This window comes from Mus caroli, chromosome 18 (assembly GCF_900094665.2).
Source record: "Mus caroli chromosome 18, CAROLI_EIJ_v1.1, whole genome shotgun sequence".
In the NCBI taxonomy this organism is placed as follows: domain Eukaryota; kingdom Metazoa; phylum Chordata; class Mammalia; order Rodentia; family Muridae; genus Mus; species Mus caroli.
In genome coordinates this window covers 6,796,114-6,811,654 of record NC_034587.1, presented here as the reverse complement: position 1 = coordinate 6,811,654, position 15,541 = coordinate 6,796,114, and the positions used below count along the sequence as shown (strand labels likewise).

Here is a 15,541-nt window from a genome sequence, read left to right as displayed (position 1 = left end):
TTGGGGTGAGTAGACATGTGAGTATGTGTATGGTGTGTTGCCTCCCAAGGATAGATCTGTCACACAATAATGACATATAGTGAGGATCTAAATTATAATGACATATGCTTGGGTAATCATGTTCAGGAAAGCAGCTAACCTGAAACAAATAAGAATCCTGAGTCAAAGTGTGTGTGCTGCCTTGACATGTGATGGGCAGGCTCTGTTTTCAAGACATTCAGAGGCTCTCTGAAAAGTGAAATAATTTCTTTCTGAAGCCAGTTTTGTAGCTTCGGTGAGCCATCAGTTTTACATGTGTTCCATTCTGTTTGGTCACTTAATCTTTCCATCTAGGTCAAATTCTCATGTCTAATCGTCTGATAATAGCTTTTAGTGCTTCGTTAAATAGTGAGGCTTCTTCCCAAAGAGTAAGATTTATGTGCTTGAGGTCTTACCACTAATCTGGACCTCACTTTCCTTAGACCCTGAGCTTAGTATGTATGTTTCAAGGAAGAAAATGTCTGAACCACAGATGTCTGAAGTCTGCTGGGGTGGCAGTTAAGCAATTCCAGCACTCAGAAGGCAGAGCCAGGGGATTGCTGTGAAATTGAGGCCAGCCTAAGTACATAGTGACACTCTGTTTCACCAAAGAAGGGAAACGAAAAAATGATGTAATAGTTATGTGTGTGATGTCAGTGGTTCTGCTTAGACAGTCAATATTAGGGAAGAATGGCAGTGTCCATTAATTAAATTCTGTAGCCTCATTCACACAGTTATACTTGTGTCTTAGAGTAGTGGGGTGGTGTTTTCCTCAGCAATAGGAGACTCTCTCTTGGCATAGACCCTGGCAGTCTTTTTAAAAATATTTACTTTTATTTTTTTAATGTACATTTGTATTTTGCCTGCATGTGTGTCTGTGTGAGGGTGTCGGGTCCCCTGGAACAAGAGTTAGAGAAAACTGTGAGCTGCCATGTGAGTGCTATAAATTGAACCCAGGACCTCTAGAAGAGCAGACAGTGCTTTTAACCGCTGAGCCTTCTCTCCAGCCCCTGAGACCATGACATTCATAAAGCCAGGTGTTTGTTACTTATGAGTAGATTTTTAAAAAAAGTAATACTTGCTCTAAATCTGAGGGCTTCCCCACCCCTTTCTTTGTCTACACACACAAGTCCTGGTCTCTGGTTATAGGTAGTAGTGGGGTACTTTGTTCACAATTAGATACCAGTAGGATTAAACAAATCAAAAGAAAACAACAACAACAAAAAAACCCACATGACTTTCCTAAAAAGATATCATAGGTAATATCTGAAAAACTCATAAAAATATGCTCACTCCTTGAGCACCATGAAGAACGAATGTAGTCTCAGAAATATACCATGTTGATTCGATTTCTCTCTGTGCTAGGTGAGCTAAAAACATAACAAGTGAATCAGTTGATCATAGAAAACATTTTCTTATATATTGAAGACTGATATGTCACCAGCGTTGTGTGTGTAATTTTCTTTCAGTAAAGCTACAGAAAAGCCACAGATATGCAGTTTTTGCTATTTCCTACTGAGTGTTTGCTTTATTATAAAGAAAAACAGCATATTTCTTAAGGAACAGGTGTATGTGCTATTAGCCAAGAGAGTGGCAAACAACAGTAGTGGCCTGCTGCTATGGAAACATCCTGGTGTCCTAGCAACAAGCATATGCATTTGCTTGGGCTGCTCTGTGGAGTTCTGTCAACACAGGTAAAGGGCTTATTCACAGAACTTGAGTGGCAGCCTTTCAGATCCAGAATAAAAGGTACACCCATTTATATAAATCTAGACAGAAGAGAAAGTAAACAATTCTACCAAGCAGCAGCGGTTTGGGAGCCAAAGGACAGTAATGTTAAAGTTAAATTTATTCCTATCTACTCTTAATCTAGATTTGCTAGAAATACGTCTCTCTCTATGTATTTGTTGGCTCTCTAAAGGAAGGATAAAAATTCAGTGGCAGTGACTAAGACCATGACCTGTGGCTATGCCTCTGTCTGCCTTCCCTGGCATGTAGTACTTTTCCAAAACGTCACATGATCTCTGCCTTGTATTTGAAGCAACAGAGACTGTGGGGAAGAGGGCAAGATATATTCTAGTAGTAATCTGAGGGCTGCTTTCCTCTTCTGGTTATTTTTCATTGTAATCCTTGCATTCTATAAGAATGATGGAGAAGAAGAGGTGGGGAGCTGCAGGTACTGGAGATTACACAAAGGCAAGGGGCCTCTTACCCTCAACTGTATCCTCAGCTGGAGACTTTTGATCTGAAGTCTTTAAAAATCAATTGTATTTGGAAATGTCATGATGAATCACCTCATTTTGCACAGTTCATATATCCTAATAAGTTTGTAAATCTTACAAGGCTCCCAGGGAACCCCAAGTCCTGCACCCAGTTGGAGAGGAAGCATATGCCCATCATGGCAGAGCACCTGCTTACAGCATCACCTTGCCCATCATGGCATAGCACCTGCTTACGGCATCAGCTTGACAAGGCTGATTCCACTGTGGGTCTTTTTTTTTTTTAAAAAGATTTATTTATTTTTATATATTTGAATACATTGTCCCTGTCTTCAGACACACCAGATCCCATTACAGATGGTTGTGAGTCTTGACCACTGAGCCATCTCTCAGCCCCCCACTGTGGTTCTCAAAAACCCCTTCCTCTGCCTTAGGTCTGCCTTTCTCCATCTTCCTACATTTGCTTAATAGACACTAGTAATTATGCCAAACATAGCCAATCACCATTCTCCCCTACAATTCTGGAGATGCGTAAAATAACAGATACTTACAAGCAAATACTAAATCTCAATTCAAAGGTGATTAAGTTCACAGTGAAATGAGCTATGGCCTCAGAGAGCTGGGTATATTGGGGGATTTCAGCATCATCACTTAGCTGAATTGAAAATCAAAGTAATTTTTCAATAAAATTTATTCCAAAAAAGTTTTGAGAAAACAATCTATATGTAACATATGTAGTAAATACAGTATATTGATAGTAAATGTTTTTCCTCTTGTTCTGATTTTTATATGCACCCACACATATACAAATATATAAATTTAAGCCTTAAGGATTAAATAATAAGAAATAAAAAACTTGGTTGGGTGTAGTGGCACACTTTTTAATCCTAGCATGTGGGATGCAGAGGCAGGCAGATTTGCCAGCCTGGTCTACAGAATGAGTCCAGGACAGCCAGGGTTCTATTACACAGAGAAACCTTGTCTTGAAAAAGCAAAAACAAAACAAAACCAAAAATCTTTAAAAACAAACAAAAAACTAAAGTCACACTGCCATGTGGGAAGCCACATACGCCATTACAAGGTGGCTCTGGCTACCACCCATAAGTTTGGGTAAACAACCAATGTGCGCATGTGCAGTAGAGTTTTTTGCTGAGTCACTGCCTGGCCTGAGGCATGCAAATGAGGTACTGAAAGCATAACCAATTGGGTGTAGACACGCCTCTCCTAGGCCTATATAAGCAGCGCCAGTTCTGGGGCTCAGGGTTTTTTCGCCTCTGCAATCAAGCTCTCCCAATAAACATGTGCAGAAGGATCCTGTTGTGGTGCCTTTCTTGCTGGCAAGTCAGGGGCTCACACTGCCACACTTTTTAAAAAGTTTTATTTTCTTTAAAAGAAATTGTAGGGGGCTAGGGGAGATGGCTCAGAGGTTAAGAGCACTGACTGCTCTTCCAAAGGTCCTGAGTTCAAATCCCAGCAACCACATGGTGTCTCACAACCACCTGTAATGAGATCTGATGCCCTCTTCTGGCACATCTGAAGACAGCTACAGTGTACTTATAAATATAATAAATAAATAGATCTTTAAAAAAAAGAAGAAGAAATTGTATGTGTGTTTGAATACATATGTCTGAACTACATTTGTGCAGGTACCATGCATGGATGCCAGAAGAGAATCTCAATCCCCTAAAACAAGTTCCAGGCAGTTGCGAGCTGCCTAATGTGGGAACTAAATCTGAGTCCCCGTAAGAACAGCAAGTGCTATTAACTACTGAGCATTTCTCCAGACCTTAAATAAAACTTTAAGTCTTTAGAATGTTTTGACCCTATTATGACTTGATGTCATAGCCTTGAATGTAGGCTTAAATTTTTTTGAAACCTAATTTTAATAACGGTTCTTAAATGCTTTAACCTCCCATCTAGCCTACCACCCACCAGAGGTAGTGGAAAGGAAAGGTTATTAGGATACAGGGGCAATGGACCCGTATATTCCTTGGAGCAAATCCTATCTGCACTGTCAGGAAATAAGCAATTCAGTTCACAGGAGTCAGCAGCAGCAGCAACAGCAGCACAATCCACTGGCAAACACTTCATGAATATACCAGCAGTCCACTTCAGTAGTGTTGGGAGAGCAAACACGAATCAGCAGCAGTGGCATGATACAGAGACAGCCAGACCTCAGCCAAGATGGCACAGGTCAGCAGGAGTGACCAGGACCACCAGGGATGCCAGGAGAAGTTTTTTGTCATGCCTCTCTCAACGAAATGAAAATCAGCAGACAAGAGACCAAGAAGTGTTGCTCCACTAGCACACTATGCAAGTTATGCAATCAAGTCCTGCCTCCATCACTTGCCATGGGTCCAAATATCCTCCACAGGTCTTGCCTCACCACATGTTTCGCCTCAGCAAATGAGTCTCTTAGCAGACTCCACCTGAGTTTGTTTTGAGTTTGACATCACTCTGCCAATCAGTGCAAGTCTGAGGAAGCAGCAAGAAGACTCAGGAATCTTATGAGAAGTTTTTTGGTGCTTTTCTCTTTATGGAATCATAACAAATGGAGCTCAATAGCACAATGTAAGGTGAATCAATATATGGATGTCTTTAGTGAAAAATCCTTCATCATGCATTCTTTCACGTGCTTGCTTTAGTAAAACACCCTTTCATGTGTGTTTGCTTCAGCAAAAAACATTCCTTTGCGTGTCTGCTTTAGCAAACCATCCTTCCACTTGCGTCTGCTTCATGAAAACACGCGTTTGCCCCAGCAAAACACCATCCAATACAACTGACTTTCCAAAAAAACCTTAAGTTTCCACTTCAGTTGGTATGTTACATAACACAAAATATTCAAAAGACATTTTATAAATAATTAAAGAGTCTCTCAAGTACTTTAATGATAATTTTCAGATCTTTAGCTTCTAATGGAGATTGAGGGTTTCATTTTGACTCAAAATACTGTTTAAGTATTTGATAGTAAAATATTTGAAAACTAACAAAAAGCAGCAAAATAAAGTACAAAAGTAACTTAAGAGTTCAAGTAATTTTGCCTAAAAAGTATCTGGGTAATGCAGAATATAATTGTCTATAACAAAGATCATGTTAATTAACTATCATTATTATTATTACAAGTCAAGCTTTTAGGATCAAATATTATACTAAAGGAAATCTCAGTATACTGTTCAGCTAAGCAATTCAGAGATTAAAACAATAATAAAATGATATTATGTTTGAGTGGAGTATTCTTGGTTAGTCAAAAGAACATACACACAGAAAATCCTTTTTATAGTATGATTGACAAGATGCTGCTGCTGCTGAGTGAATGAATGATGTGTGTTTCAGGAGCGCAGAAACAGATAAAGCATTCGATACAGTGCAGAAAGTCATGAAGGAGATAGTGAAAAAGACTTTATTAAAAATCAATTTCTAAAAATGAATACAAACTCAGCATAGAGGTACATGCTTTTAATCCCAGCTTTCAGGGAACAGTGGCAGGCAGGCAGATCTCTCAGTGAGTTTGAGTGCAGGCCACATAGCAAGTTCCAGACCAGCCAGGACTGTCTAGAGTGAGACTATGTCACACAAAAAGAAAGACAGAAAGAACAAAAAGAAAGAAGGGAAGATGAATATAAAACAGGCAGGAGAGAAGGTAAACATCCGCAATCCCAATACTCAGGCAGTAGAAGCAGGAGGATCAGGAGTTCAAGGCCACCCTCTACTACATTGCAAATTTGAAGCCAGCCTAGCCTACAAAGATTCTGTCTCACACTCTTGTCTTAAACTATTTATACTATGAATAAATACATATATAATTAAATATGTGAATATTGTTGACAATATATCCAGATATCTAGTATTTTAACTAATGCCTTGGTTTAAATGTAAAGATGATTATGTCGTTTGTTTTTTTTTTTAGGACACAAACCCCAGATTTTTAATAAAAATATTCTCATTTTTGCTCTGCTAGTCCAAGATTATTATCAATTAGTAAATCTACTAGGAATACTTTTTAAAAGCTACAAATTACATTCTCCCAGCTATGAACAATTCCATTCTTCAAAAGAAAACAAACAGGAGGGTACAGGAATGCTTTGGCTTCCCTAAGAAACACAAGTAGCCATATGGAGTTGGAGAAATCCTGTTGTACACAACAGTGCACAGAGTACTAGCCTAAACACCATAGATCCCACCAGGCCAACAAGTACAGTACCTGTATAGAGCAGTCCTCACCAAACACTGGAGATAAGACTTCCCCAGTGAACATAGTTCAATTACATTCTTTTTTTCTCACAGAAGGTTCCATACCATTTTACATAGCAGATTTAATTTTTACAAACTTTTTTATAAAGCAAAGTAGAAGAGGACTATCTGTACCATTGTTGAAAATGGTCATTAGTAAATAGTTGCAGATAGTTACTAGGCAGTGCCATGTCTAAAGATGTGGCTTCCTCAAGTAAGCAGAGGAGTTGGTGGCAAAGGCCTGATTTTATCTCTCATATCCTTAAAACAGGACAGGATGGGATGAGATGGCCACATCAGCTTACCACTGAGATCATAAGTGGCAGATAAAAGTGTACCAGAACTTTCTACTCCCTCAACAAAAAAGCTTTTTCAGTAAGGCTTTTATTTCTCCTCCCAGCCAGACATAATACTTCAAGAAGTGTCTTATACTATTCAGACATCTCTTCCACCACTTCTACTTTCTTCTTCGTTTTCTTTTTGGTGGTGTCATGTCCCCATCTCCTGCCTTGCCCCCTCTTTCTAGCACAGTTTTGGGGCTTTTTATCCTTTTTCTTCTTCTTTTCCTTCCTCAACTGGGGAACTATTGGAGGGGGTCTCATCTCTTTCACTCCCACTATCCTGCTTCCTTTTTACGATGCTGACTGCTTCAGCAGCTAACTGAGGAGCTTGCACTGCTCCAGCAACCAGTGCTGTCTTGCCAGAATCACGGTAGTCAATGGGAATCCTGTTTCCATGTGGTAGGGGATCATCTGTGGGTTTGCCATGCTTGTCTAGAAGGCCCTGCTTGATCATCATCTTCTTCTGACTTGCCTTTGGACCTAAACCCCACTTGTGAGGATAAGTGTCTCTTTCCATGACCACCCTCTTTATCTTGGCTACTATACCATGATCAGAGGTAGAAATCACTGCTGTAGTCATCAATGCAGTCGCCATGCAGATAGATTCCCCCTTAGTGGTAATGACCACAATCTCCTGGTTGACCTCGATGCCATCCTCATATGGAAGAACACTGGGTTACCATACAGCCACTGAGCATGGAGTACACCATGCATTGTTACCATGCGATCCTTTTCACTCATGACTTCATAGCACACCCTCCCAAGCTCCTGCATCTGACCACCAACTCCCAGTAACAAGCAAGGTGTATGCATAGTGTCCAAGTGTAGGTGCCAGCTTCACAGCTCACCCAAAAGATTCCTAATCTTCTTTCAGGATCATAGTCTATCATTTTGCTCTCGTAGATAGTCCTTACTTGAAGCTGCCTCTTTACTGCAGCAATAAGTGAGGGTCGCTGAAACAGGGCACCTGTCAGAGTTTCTAGGGCCCTAGAAAGCCAAGTACTCCCTTCAATAGCATTATGCAGCTGGACAATTCCAAGAACGTGTTGGCTTCCCTTCAGGCTCTCCGTGAGGCTACTGAATCCGCGTGAGTTCCATCAACTTATATTTTTAGTAACATGTTTAGGCAGATTACAAATCTCGTAGTCTGGGGCTGGCGAGATGGTTCAGTGGGTAAGAGCACTGACTGCTCTTCCGAAGGTCCTGGGTTCACAACCACCCGTAATGAGATCTGACGCCCTCTTCTGGTGCATCTGAAGTCAGCAACAGTGTACTTATATATAATAATAAATCGATCTAAAAACAAAAACCAAAACCAAATCTCTTAGTCACAATATAGCCACAGACAAAGAAAAGGTTTCCTTCAATAGTTAATTCTCAAATTCATATTCCTAAAAAATAATTTAATACCAAATAAATGCTATTTTATATGTAAATTTTATGAATTTTGATTTGTGGTTTGCTGTTGTAAGGCATTTAATTTTCTGAAGTATATTTCTTTGTGTAATCTTTTGAGACAGGGTCTCACTATGTAGCTCTGGCTGTCCTAGAACTCACTATATAGACTGGCCTGGCCTTGAATGCACGGAGATCCATCTGCCTCTGCCTCTCAAGTGCTTGTCTGCATGACTTTTTAAAAAGCTTAATAAAAAATTATGAAGTTCTGCTAAAGATTTCCTCAGAACTCTCATCTCACTGTTTCCTTTTTATTTCTGCTTCTCTGTGGTCATTATGACTGCACAGGAAGCAATTTTGTAAGCATATTTATGGCTGTGAGCCATGTGTTAAAAGGGCTAACTTTTAAATCTCCCTAACAGATTATAGACTACACTACCCCATTCTCTCATACTATGTCAGACTTGGATTCTGCCCTTGTGAGGAAGAATACATTGGAGGAAAGAAAGAGGGGGGCAAAGCAGAACAAATAGATCAGCATAGAAAGTATCAGACTAGCCTCTCTTAGTTTAAACATGCTCTGCAAATCTTCTGAGATCTCTCTGAAATGCATGCAATGTTCAGATAGCAGCAGTTCTTTAGTAACAGGGCCCGACCGATTCCCTCCCCACACACTTAGCTATGACACTGATCAGAACTGCATATTCTTCCATCAGAAGCTCCTTTTCTATGAGCACAGCTCTCTACAGTTAGACAAGAAATAAAGCCTAGTCAGTATCAGTCAGGTTGAACTCAACTAAGTACAATGGACAATAAAAAAGAGCAGTATGCATGGTACAAAAACAGGAGGTAGACCAGAGTATTTTTAATTGCCTTTGGGGGCAGCTTACTCTTTTCCTTCCTTCTGCCTTTCATTCCTGTGTGTTGATGATGTTGATATTAATATCACATTGCATCCCCCAAGCACAGAGCAGATGCTTAGGCCATTCATGATAGGAACTAAGCTAAAATCGTCTTGAAAAACATCCACCTCTGGTTTCTGTTTCATGAGTTGGCATTGTAAATACTCACTTGACTTAATAAGATGAGTAAATGCTATTTATTCTATGTGTATATTTTACATTAGTTTTCATGAATTATGTTGGTCATTAGCTAGTGAGATAGGAGCACGGGCTACTTTTTATTTATGATGCAACCCAAGAATCTAGTCCAGCCTGGTATAGAAGAAACACTAAACAAACATTGATGGATAAAGTGGCCTTGTGTCACTTTTTTCTGAGCATTTTAAAATGTAAATAAATAAAGGAAACCACTGAAGTAATTGTGCCAAAACTATTTGATCTTGCTAAAAAAAAGAACACGTTTTCCATATTTACCTAATTTCCAACCATATTTTACTCAAGTCAGCTTTCTTTTAACTAGTCTCTTTTCTACAGAGAGCAGCTTTACAGGCCTATTTGGCCCTCAAATTGAGGTTGGAATGATCATAATTCTTTAGCAGATTCTTCTAGTTTGTTAATTTTTTTGTATACACTACACATTTTTTTCAGACCTCTCTAAAATGATATTGTGGTTGTTTATTGGCCTAAGGATGCCTACTCCATACGTTATGAATTTTTTAAAAGTAAGTGTGGCCGAGCGGTAGTGCCTTTAATCCCAGCACTTGGGAGACAGAGGCAGGCGGATTTCTGAGTTCGAGGCCAGCCTGGTCTACAAGGTGAGTTCCAGGACAGCCAGGGCTACACAGAGAAACCCTGTCTCGGAAAAAAAAAATGTGATGGTAGTGTTACTTTGACTGGGCCATGGGATGCCCATATAGCCGGCTAAACATTACTTCTTGGTGTATCTGTGTGGTATGGTTCAGATGTGGTCTGTGTGTCTCAAATGTTCATGTATTCAAGGACTGGTCCCAAGGATAATGTTTTTTAGGGGTCAGCAGAAACTTTATGACATGAGACCTTAGGACACTGGAGGCATAAGGTAGGTCTGCCCTTCCCTGAATTCTCCGGAGAGGACTGTTACAAAGGAAGACATCTCCAGAGACAATCACTTGCTTCTGCCACACATCTGTGGTAGATATCCACGCCATAAGGTGATGTAGCTAACTGGTAAACCTTACAATGAACCCAAGGGTGTTAAATTTTAAACTTCTAAAACTGTGAGCTAAATAAGCCTCTAATTCTTTATAAGTAGCCTGTGTTGGGTAGTTAATAATACTGTTGAAAAACTTACTTCTAGAGAAGGTATTTCTGGATGAGGTTACCATTTGAATAGATAGGCTGAAAAGAGCAGCTTACCCTCCCTTATGGGATTGGACACCATCCAATTCCTTGAACTCAGTAGGATAAAAGGGCAGTGGAGATTTGATTTCTGTCTGTCTGACTGCTTGCTTTGCCAACTGGTAGGTTGTAGATCATGAGACTTTTCCGTTTCTGTAATCATGTAAAGCAACACTGTGTATTAAAAGCAAATGTACACACATGCAGTATGTATATGCATATGTTCTTTTTCTATTGGTTCTGCTTCTCCAAGAACTGTGACATGCTAGGGAAATACTGTTTTATCATGTTAGACTCAATACCGACATGGCTTTGAATTGATAAAATGTTTTCAAGATCAATGGCATCAAATAACATCTTTACACATTCCAACAGGAAAGTTAGTCATCTAACCAAGTTATTGGGACAAACCATTTTGTCTATTATAGAAATAAAATAATATTATGATATAATGAGTCTCATGGGAACATAAAGAAGAAAATTATTTCTTCTTCTGGAGGTTAGGATTAGGCTACATGGAAGAGGTAACATTTAACAGCCTTCACTAAGTTGAAGGATCTAGGAGGGAAGGGCTAGGAAGATGGCTTGGCAGGTCAAGTGCTTGCTGTGCACACATGAAAACCTGAGCTTGTATTCCTGGTACCCGTTTAAAAGGCTGAATATGGAAGTGCATGTCTGAACCCTAAACCTATTGGCAAACCCCAGGAGCTTTCTGGCCAGTCAGTCTAGCAAATGACAAAATGGCAAGCTGCAGATTCAGTGAAAAAACCCTATTTCCAATAAATAGTAAATAAGTAAGGTAGAAAGCAGTAGAAAAAACTTTTATTGACTTCTGTTATCTACATATCTACATAGCCATACACTGGGGAATACACACACACACACACACACACACACACACACACACACACATCCATACAATGCAGCAAAAACACACGTTAAGCAGTACACACTAAATGAATAAATGTAAAAAATGAAATCTTCAGTATAGCACTAAAACTGTAGTTGCAGTCAAAACGAATTAATAGAAACTAAATTTATCCTCACGAGTAAAGGGTGGTGGTTGACATATACCTTTTCCAGCACATGGGGAGTAGAGGCAGCTGGACCTCTGAGTTTGAGGTGAGCCTGATCTACAGAGTGAGTTCCAGGACAGCCAGGGCTACACAAAACCCTGTCTTGAAAAAACAAAAATAAATAAATACATAGATAAATAAATAAAATAAACATTTAAAGTATAAAACAGGAAATATACATGGAATAATAGTTTCAAGATATCAGGCAAAAATAACAAAGGACAGTCCTGAATACAAGATGGCACTGGCAAGATGCCCTTCCCAATTCTCTCAACGCACCTGGAGAGATTCCAGGCTATGGTATGGAGTGAAAGGACTCAGGCAGAGTCCATTGATCTTTCCAAAGATGTTCCCTGACTTGAGAGTCTCAGGGTGAGGACAGGTTGCAAGAATATACAAAGATAAGTCTGAAGCTGCAAAGAGAACCCTTGAGATCTGCAATGGTTCACCCTAGAGCCTGCCACTGAGTACTTATCAACAGATTATAAAATAATACACACACCTGTGGTTGGGGAACAACCAAAGATTAGAGGGAATAGTCCTCAGAACTATTCAATTTGTGGAAATAGTTCTTTTCTTTTAGTCAAAGTGAGAAACTTTATTTCACAAAGATTTTGATAGAAATGGTTTGCCTCAGAGGTGACTACCCTATTCTAGCCATTTTCACAGATTTTAGTATTTAGTAAGATGGCCCCATTGTTTTTATGTCTGTGGTGAGGCAGAACACCATAGAGCAGAGCAGAGTAGGAGTGGGAGCAGAGCAAGACATGACAGCCAGAAGCAGTGAATGAGAATGGGCACCTATTCCTGCTGCTTCCTCCTCATGCTTTCACTCTGTCTGCGCTCCTAGACAGTGCTTCTTACATTCAGAGCAGATTCTTGATCCCTTAGTTGCCATCTTGTATGGCACTCATCTCTGGGAATCACTCACAAACACATCTGTTAGAGAGCTTAACTATCTCTTAAGAATCTCAATCCAATCAAGTTGATAATATTAACCACCACAACATGGTAGAACAAATAGTCAGAAACTAGCAGCCTATAGGTATGGTTCATTGGTATCACATGTTTAACTTTCAGGAAGCTTGGGGTTTGACCCCCAGCCTGAATAAACAAAATAAAACCTCACTATTTCTATACAATATAATTCCAGTTATACCAAGACACAAAGGGAACTATAATAAAGTATTCAAGAAACCCATGGGAAAGCAGGATAAAGAAATTAGAGAAACTACCAGGCACAGTGACACGCAATAATCCCAGCATTTAGTAAGCAGAGGCAGGAGGATCTCTCTGAGTTTGAGGTCAGCCTGCTCTACGTTCCAGGCTAGCCACTGGGACATATTGTGAGATCCTCTCAAGGATGAATGGGGTGGGGAAGGAGAGAAAGAGGGAAAACGAACAAGAAATTACACCAAACTCAATTGGCAAATGTAAGACCTCAACTAACAGTAATTTATATTACATAGAAATAAGCTATAATACCAGCCAAGGCTCGAAAGTAGCTAGTGTAACAGTAAATGCCAGTAAATCCAGGTACTCAGGATGCTGAGACAGAGGGTCACTTAAATCCTCTGGTAGTCTGGGTAACACAGTGAGACCTCATCTGAAAAACAAAAAGATATCCCATCAACATTTCAAAGCAGTAGTAATCTGGGCAAAACAGACTAGAAAGCTAGAAATAACCTCTGTGCAACCAGCTGTTGCTTGCTGACAAAAGCAAAGGCTAATAAACAAAGAATGAATAGTCTTTTCAACAAATGGTGCAGAAATAGCTGGATATTGACATTTGGAGATTTATGGAAGAATCTAGACAGATTCTACCTTTTAGAAACTTAAGTAAATCAAAGACCTAAATGTAAAATGCTAAAACTCTCAAAAACCTAGAAGAAAGGGAAACACTGAAAATTCAGCCAACAAAAGGAAACACTGATAAAAAAAAAAAAAAACAGACTTGATTAAAACAAAACAAAAAAAGCTCTGCACTAAGAGGGTCATAAGGCTAACTGTCTATAATTCCAGTTCTACAAAGAAGCCAAGGTAGGATGGTCACAAGTTCAAAGCCAGACTGAGCTGTATAGCAAGACTGTACTTAAAAACAAAACAACAGCAACAACAACAAAAAACCAAAGAAACAAACAAAAACACAAGGGTTGGAGATGTGGCAGTAGAGTGAGAGCAGAGTAGAATGAACACCAAAGCCTGAATTCAAACTACTGTTAGAGAGCTAGGGAGATGACCTGGTACACACCAGTACTGTCTGCTTTTACAGGGGATTTTACAGAGTTGAGTTCCCTGCACCAACATCAGGTGACTCACACCTCTCTGTAACCCCAGGTCCAGGGGATAGATGTCCTCTTCTGACCTTCACGGCCACTGGCATGAACACAAACACACACACAGACACACAGACAAACACACATTCACAAACATAGACACATACACGTGAATAAAAAGCAATCATTTTTTTAAAGATCCTATTAAGAAAATGATAAGCAAAACCATAAATTGGGGGGAAAAACCTTGCTATCATCAATATTAAAACATATCTGATGACAGGTCAACATATACTATTTATTTATTTATTTATTTATTTATTTATTTATTTATTGTATATGAGTATACTGTAACTGTCTTCGGACACACCAGGAGAGGGCATCTTGGATCCTATTATACATGGTTCTGAGTCACCATGTGGTTGCTGGGAATTGAACTCAGGACCTCTGGAAAAGCAGTCAGTGCTCTTAACCACTGAGCCATCTCTCCAGATGCTACAAATAAATTTTTTATTAAATATTTTCTTTATTTACATTTCAAATGTTATCCCATTTCCTAGTTTCCCCTCCAAAAATCTCCTCCCCTTTCCCCTCTCCCTGTTCCCCAATCACCTACTCCCATTCCTGGTCCTTGCATTTCCCTATACTGGGGCAAAGAGCCTTCACAGGACCAAGGTCCTATCCTCCCATTGATGACCAAGTAGGTCATCCTCTGCTACATATACAGCTAGAGTCACAAGTTCCACCATGTGTTTTCTTTGATTGGTGGTATAGTTTCAAGGAGCTCTAGGGGTACTGGTTAGTTCATATTGTTATTTCTCCTATGGGGCTGCAAACCCCTTCAGCTCCTTGGATCCTTTCTCTGGCTCCGTCATCATTGCTCTGTACAATGGATGGCTGTGAGCATCCACTTCTGTATTTGCCAGGCACTGGCAGAGCCTCCCTCACAGAAGAAAGCTATATAGGCTCCTGTCAGTAGGCTCTTGTTGGCATCTTCCTAGTTTCTGGGTTTGGTGGTTGTTTATGGGATGGATCCCCAAGTGGGGCAGTCTCTGGATGGTCGCTCCTTCAGGCTCTGCTCCGAACTTTGTCTTTGTCACTCCTTCCATGGGTATTTTTTTCCCCTTTCTAAGAAGGCAGGAAGTATTCACACTTTGGTCTTCCTTCTTCATCTTGATAAAATTTACCTTTGATGAGTAAGAAGTGTCCCTCCTTATCTTTTATGAGAACTTTAGGTTGAAAGTCAATTTTGTTCGACATTAAAATGACTACTCCAGCTTTTTTCTTGGGACCATTTGCTTGGAAAATTGTTTTCCAGCCTTTTACTCTAAGGTAGTGTCTGTCTTTGTCCCTAAGATGGGTTTCCTGTATGCAGCAAAAAGTTGAGTCCTGTTTACATAACCAATCTGTTAGTCTATGTCTTTTTATTGGGGAATTGAGTCCATTGGTATTAAGAGATATTAAGGAAAAGTCGTTGTTGCTTCCTGTTATTTTTGTTGTTAGAGTTGGAATTCTGTTCTTGTGGCTATCTTCTTTAGGTTTGTTGAAAGATTACTTTCTTGCTTTTTCTCGAGCTTAGTTTCCCTCATTGTGTTGAAGTTTTCCCTTTATTATCCTTTGAAGGGCTGGATTTGTGGAAAGATATTGTGTGAATTTGGTTTTGTCGTGAAAAACCTTAGTTTCTCCATCTATAATAATTGAGTTTTG

At 39.7% G+C, this 15,541-nt stretch overlaps 1 protein-coding gene and 1 pseudogene across 1 annotated transcript in view; one reads left to right on the top strand and one right to left on the bottom strand.

The window, feature by feature from the left end:
* Positions 1-6,898: 6,898 nt before the first annotated feature.
* On the bottom strand, positions 6,899-7,823 carry LOC110285108 (annotated as a pseudogene).
* Positions 7,824-7,827: 4 nt separating this feature from the next.
* Positions 7,828-15,541, top strand: part of LOC110285107 (high mobility group protein B3-like) — a 45,944-nt gene continuing 38,230 nt past the window's right edge. Inside the window, 1 exon segment of the mRNA XM_029472166.1 lies at positions 7,828-7,895. Within this exon segment, the coding sequence (XP_029328026.1) occupies positions 7,828-7,895 (68 nt within the window).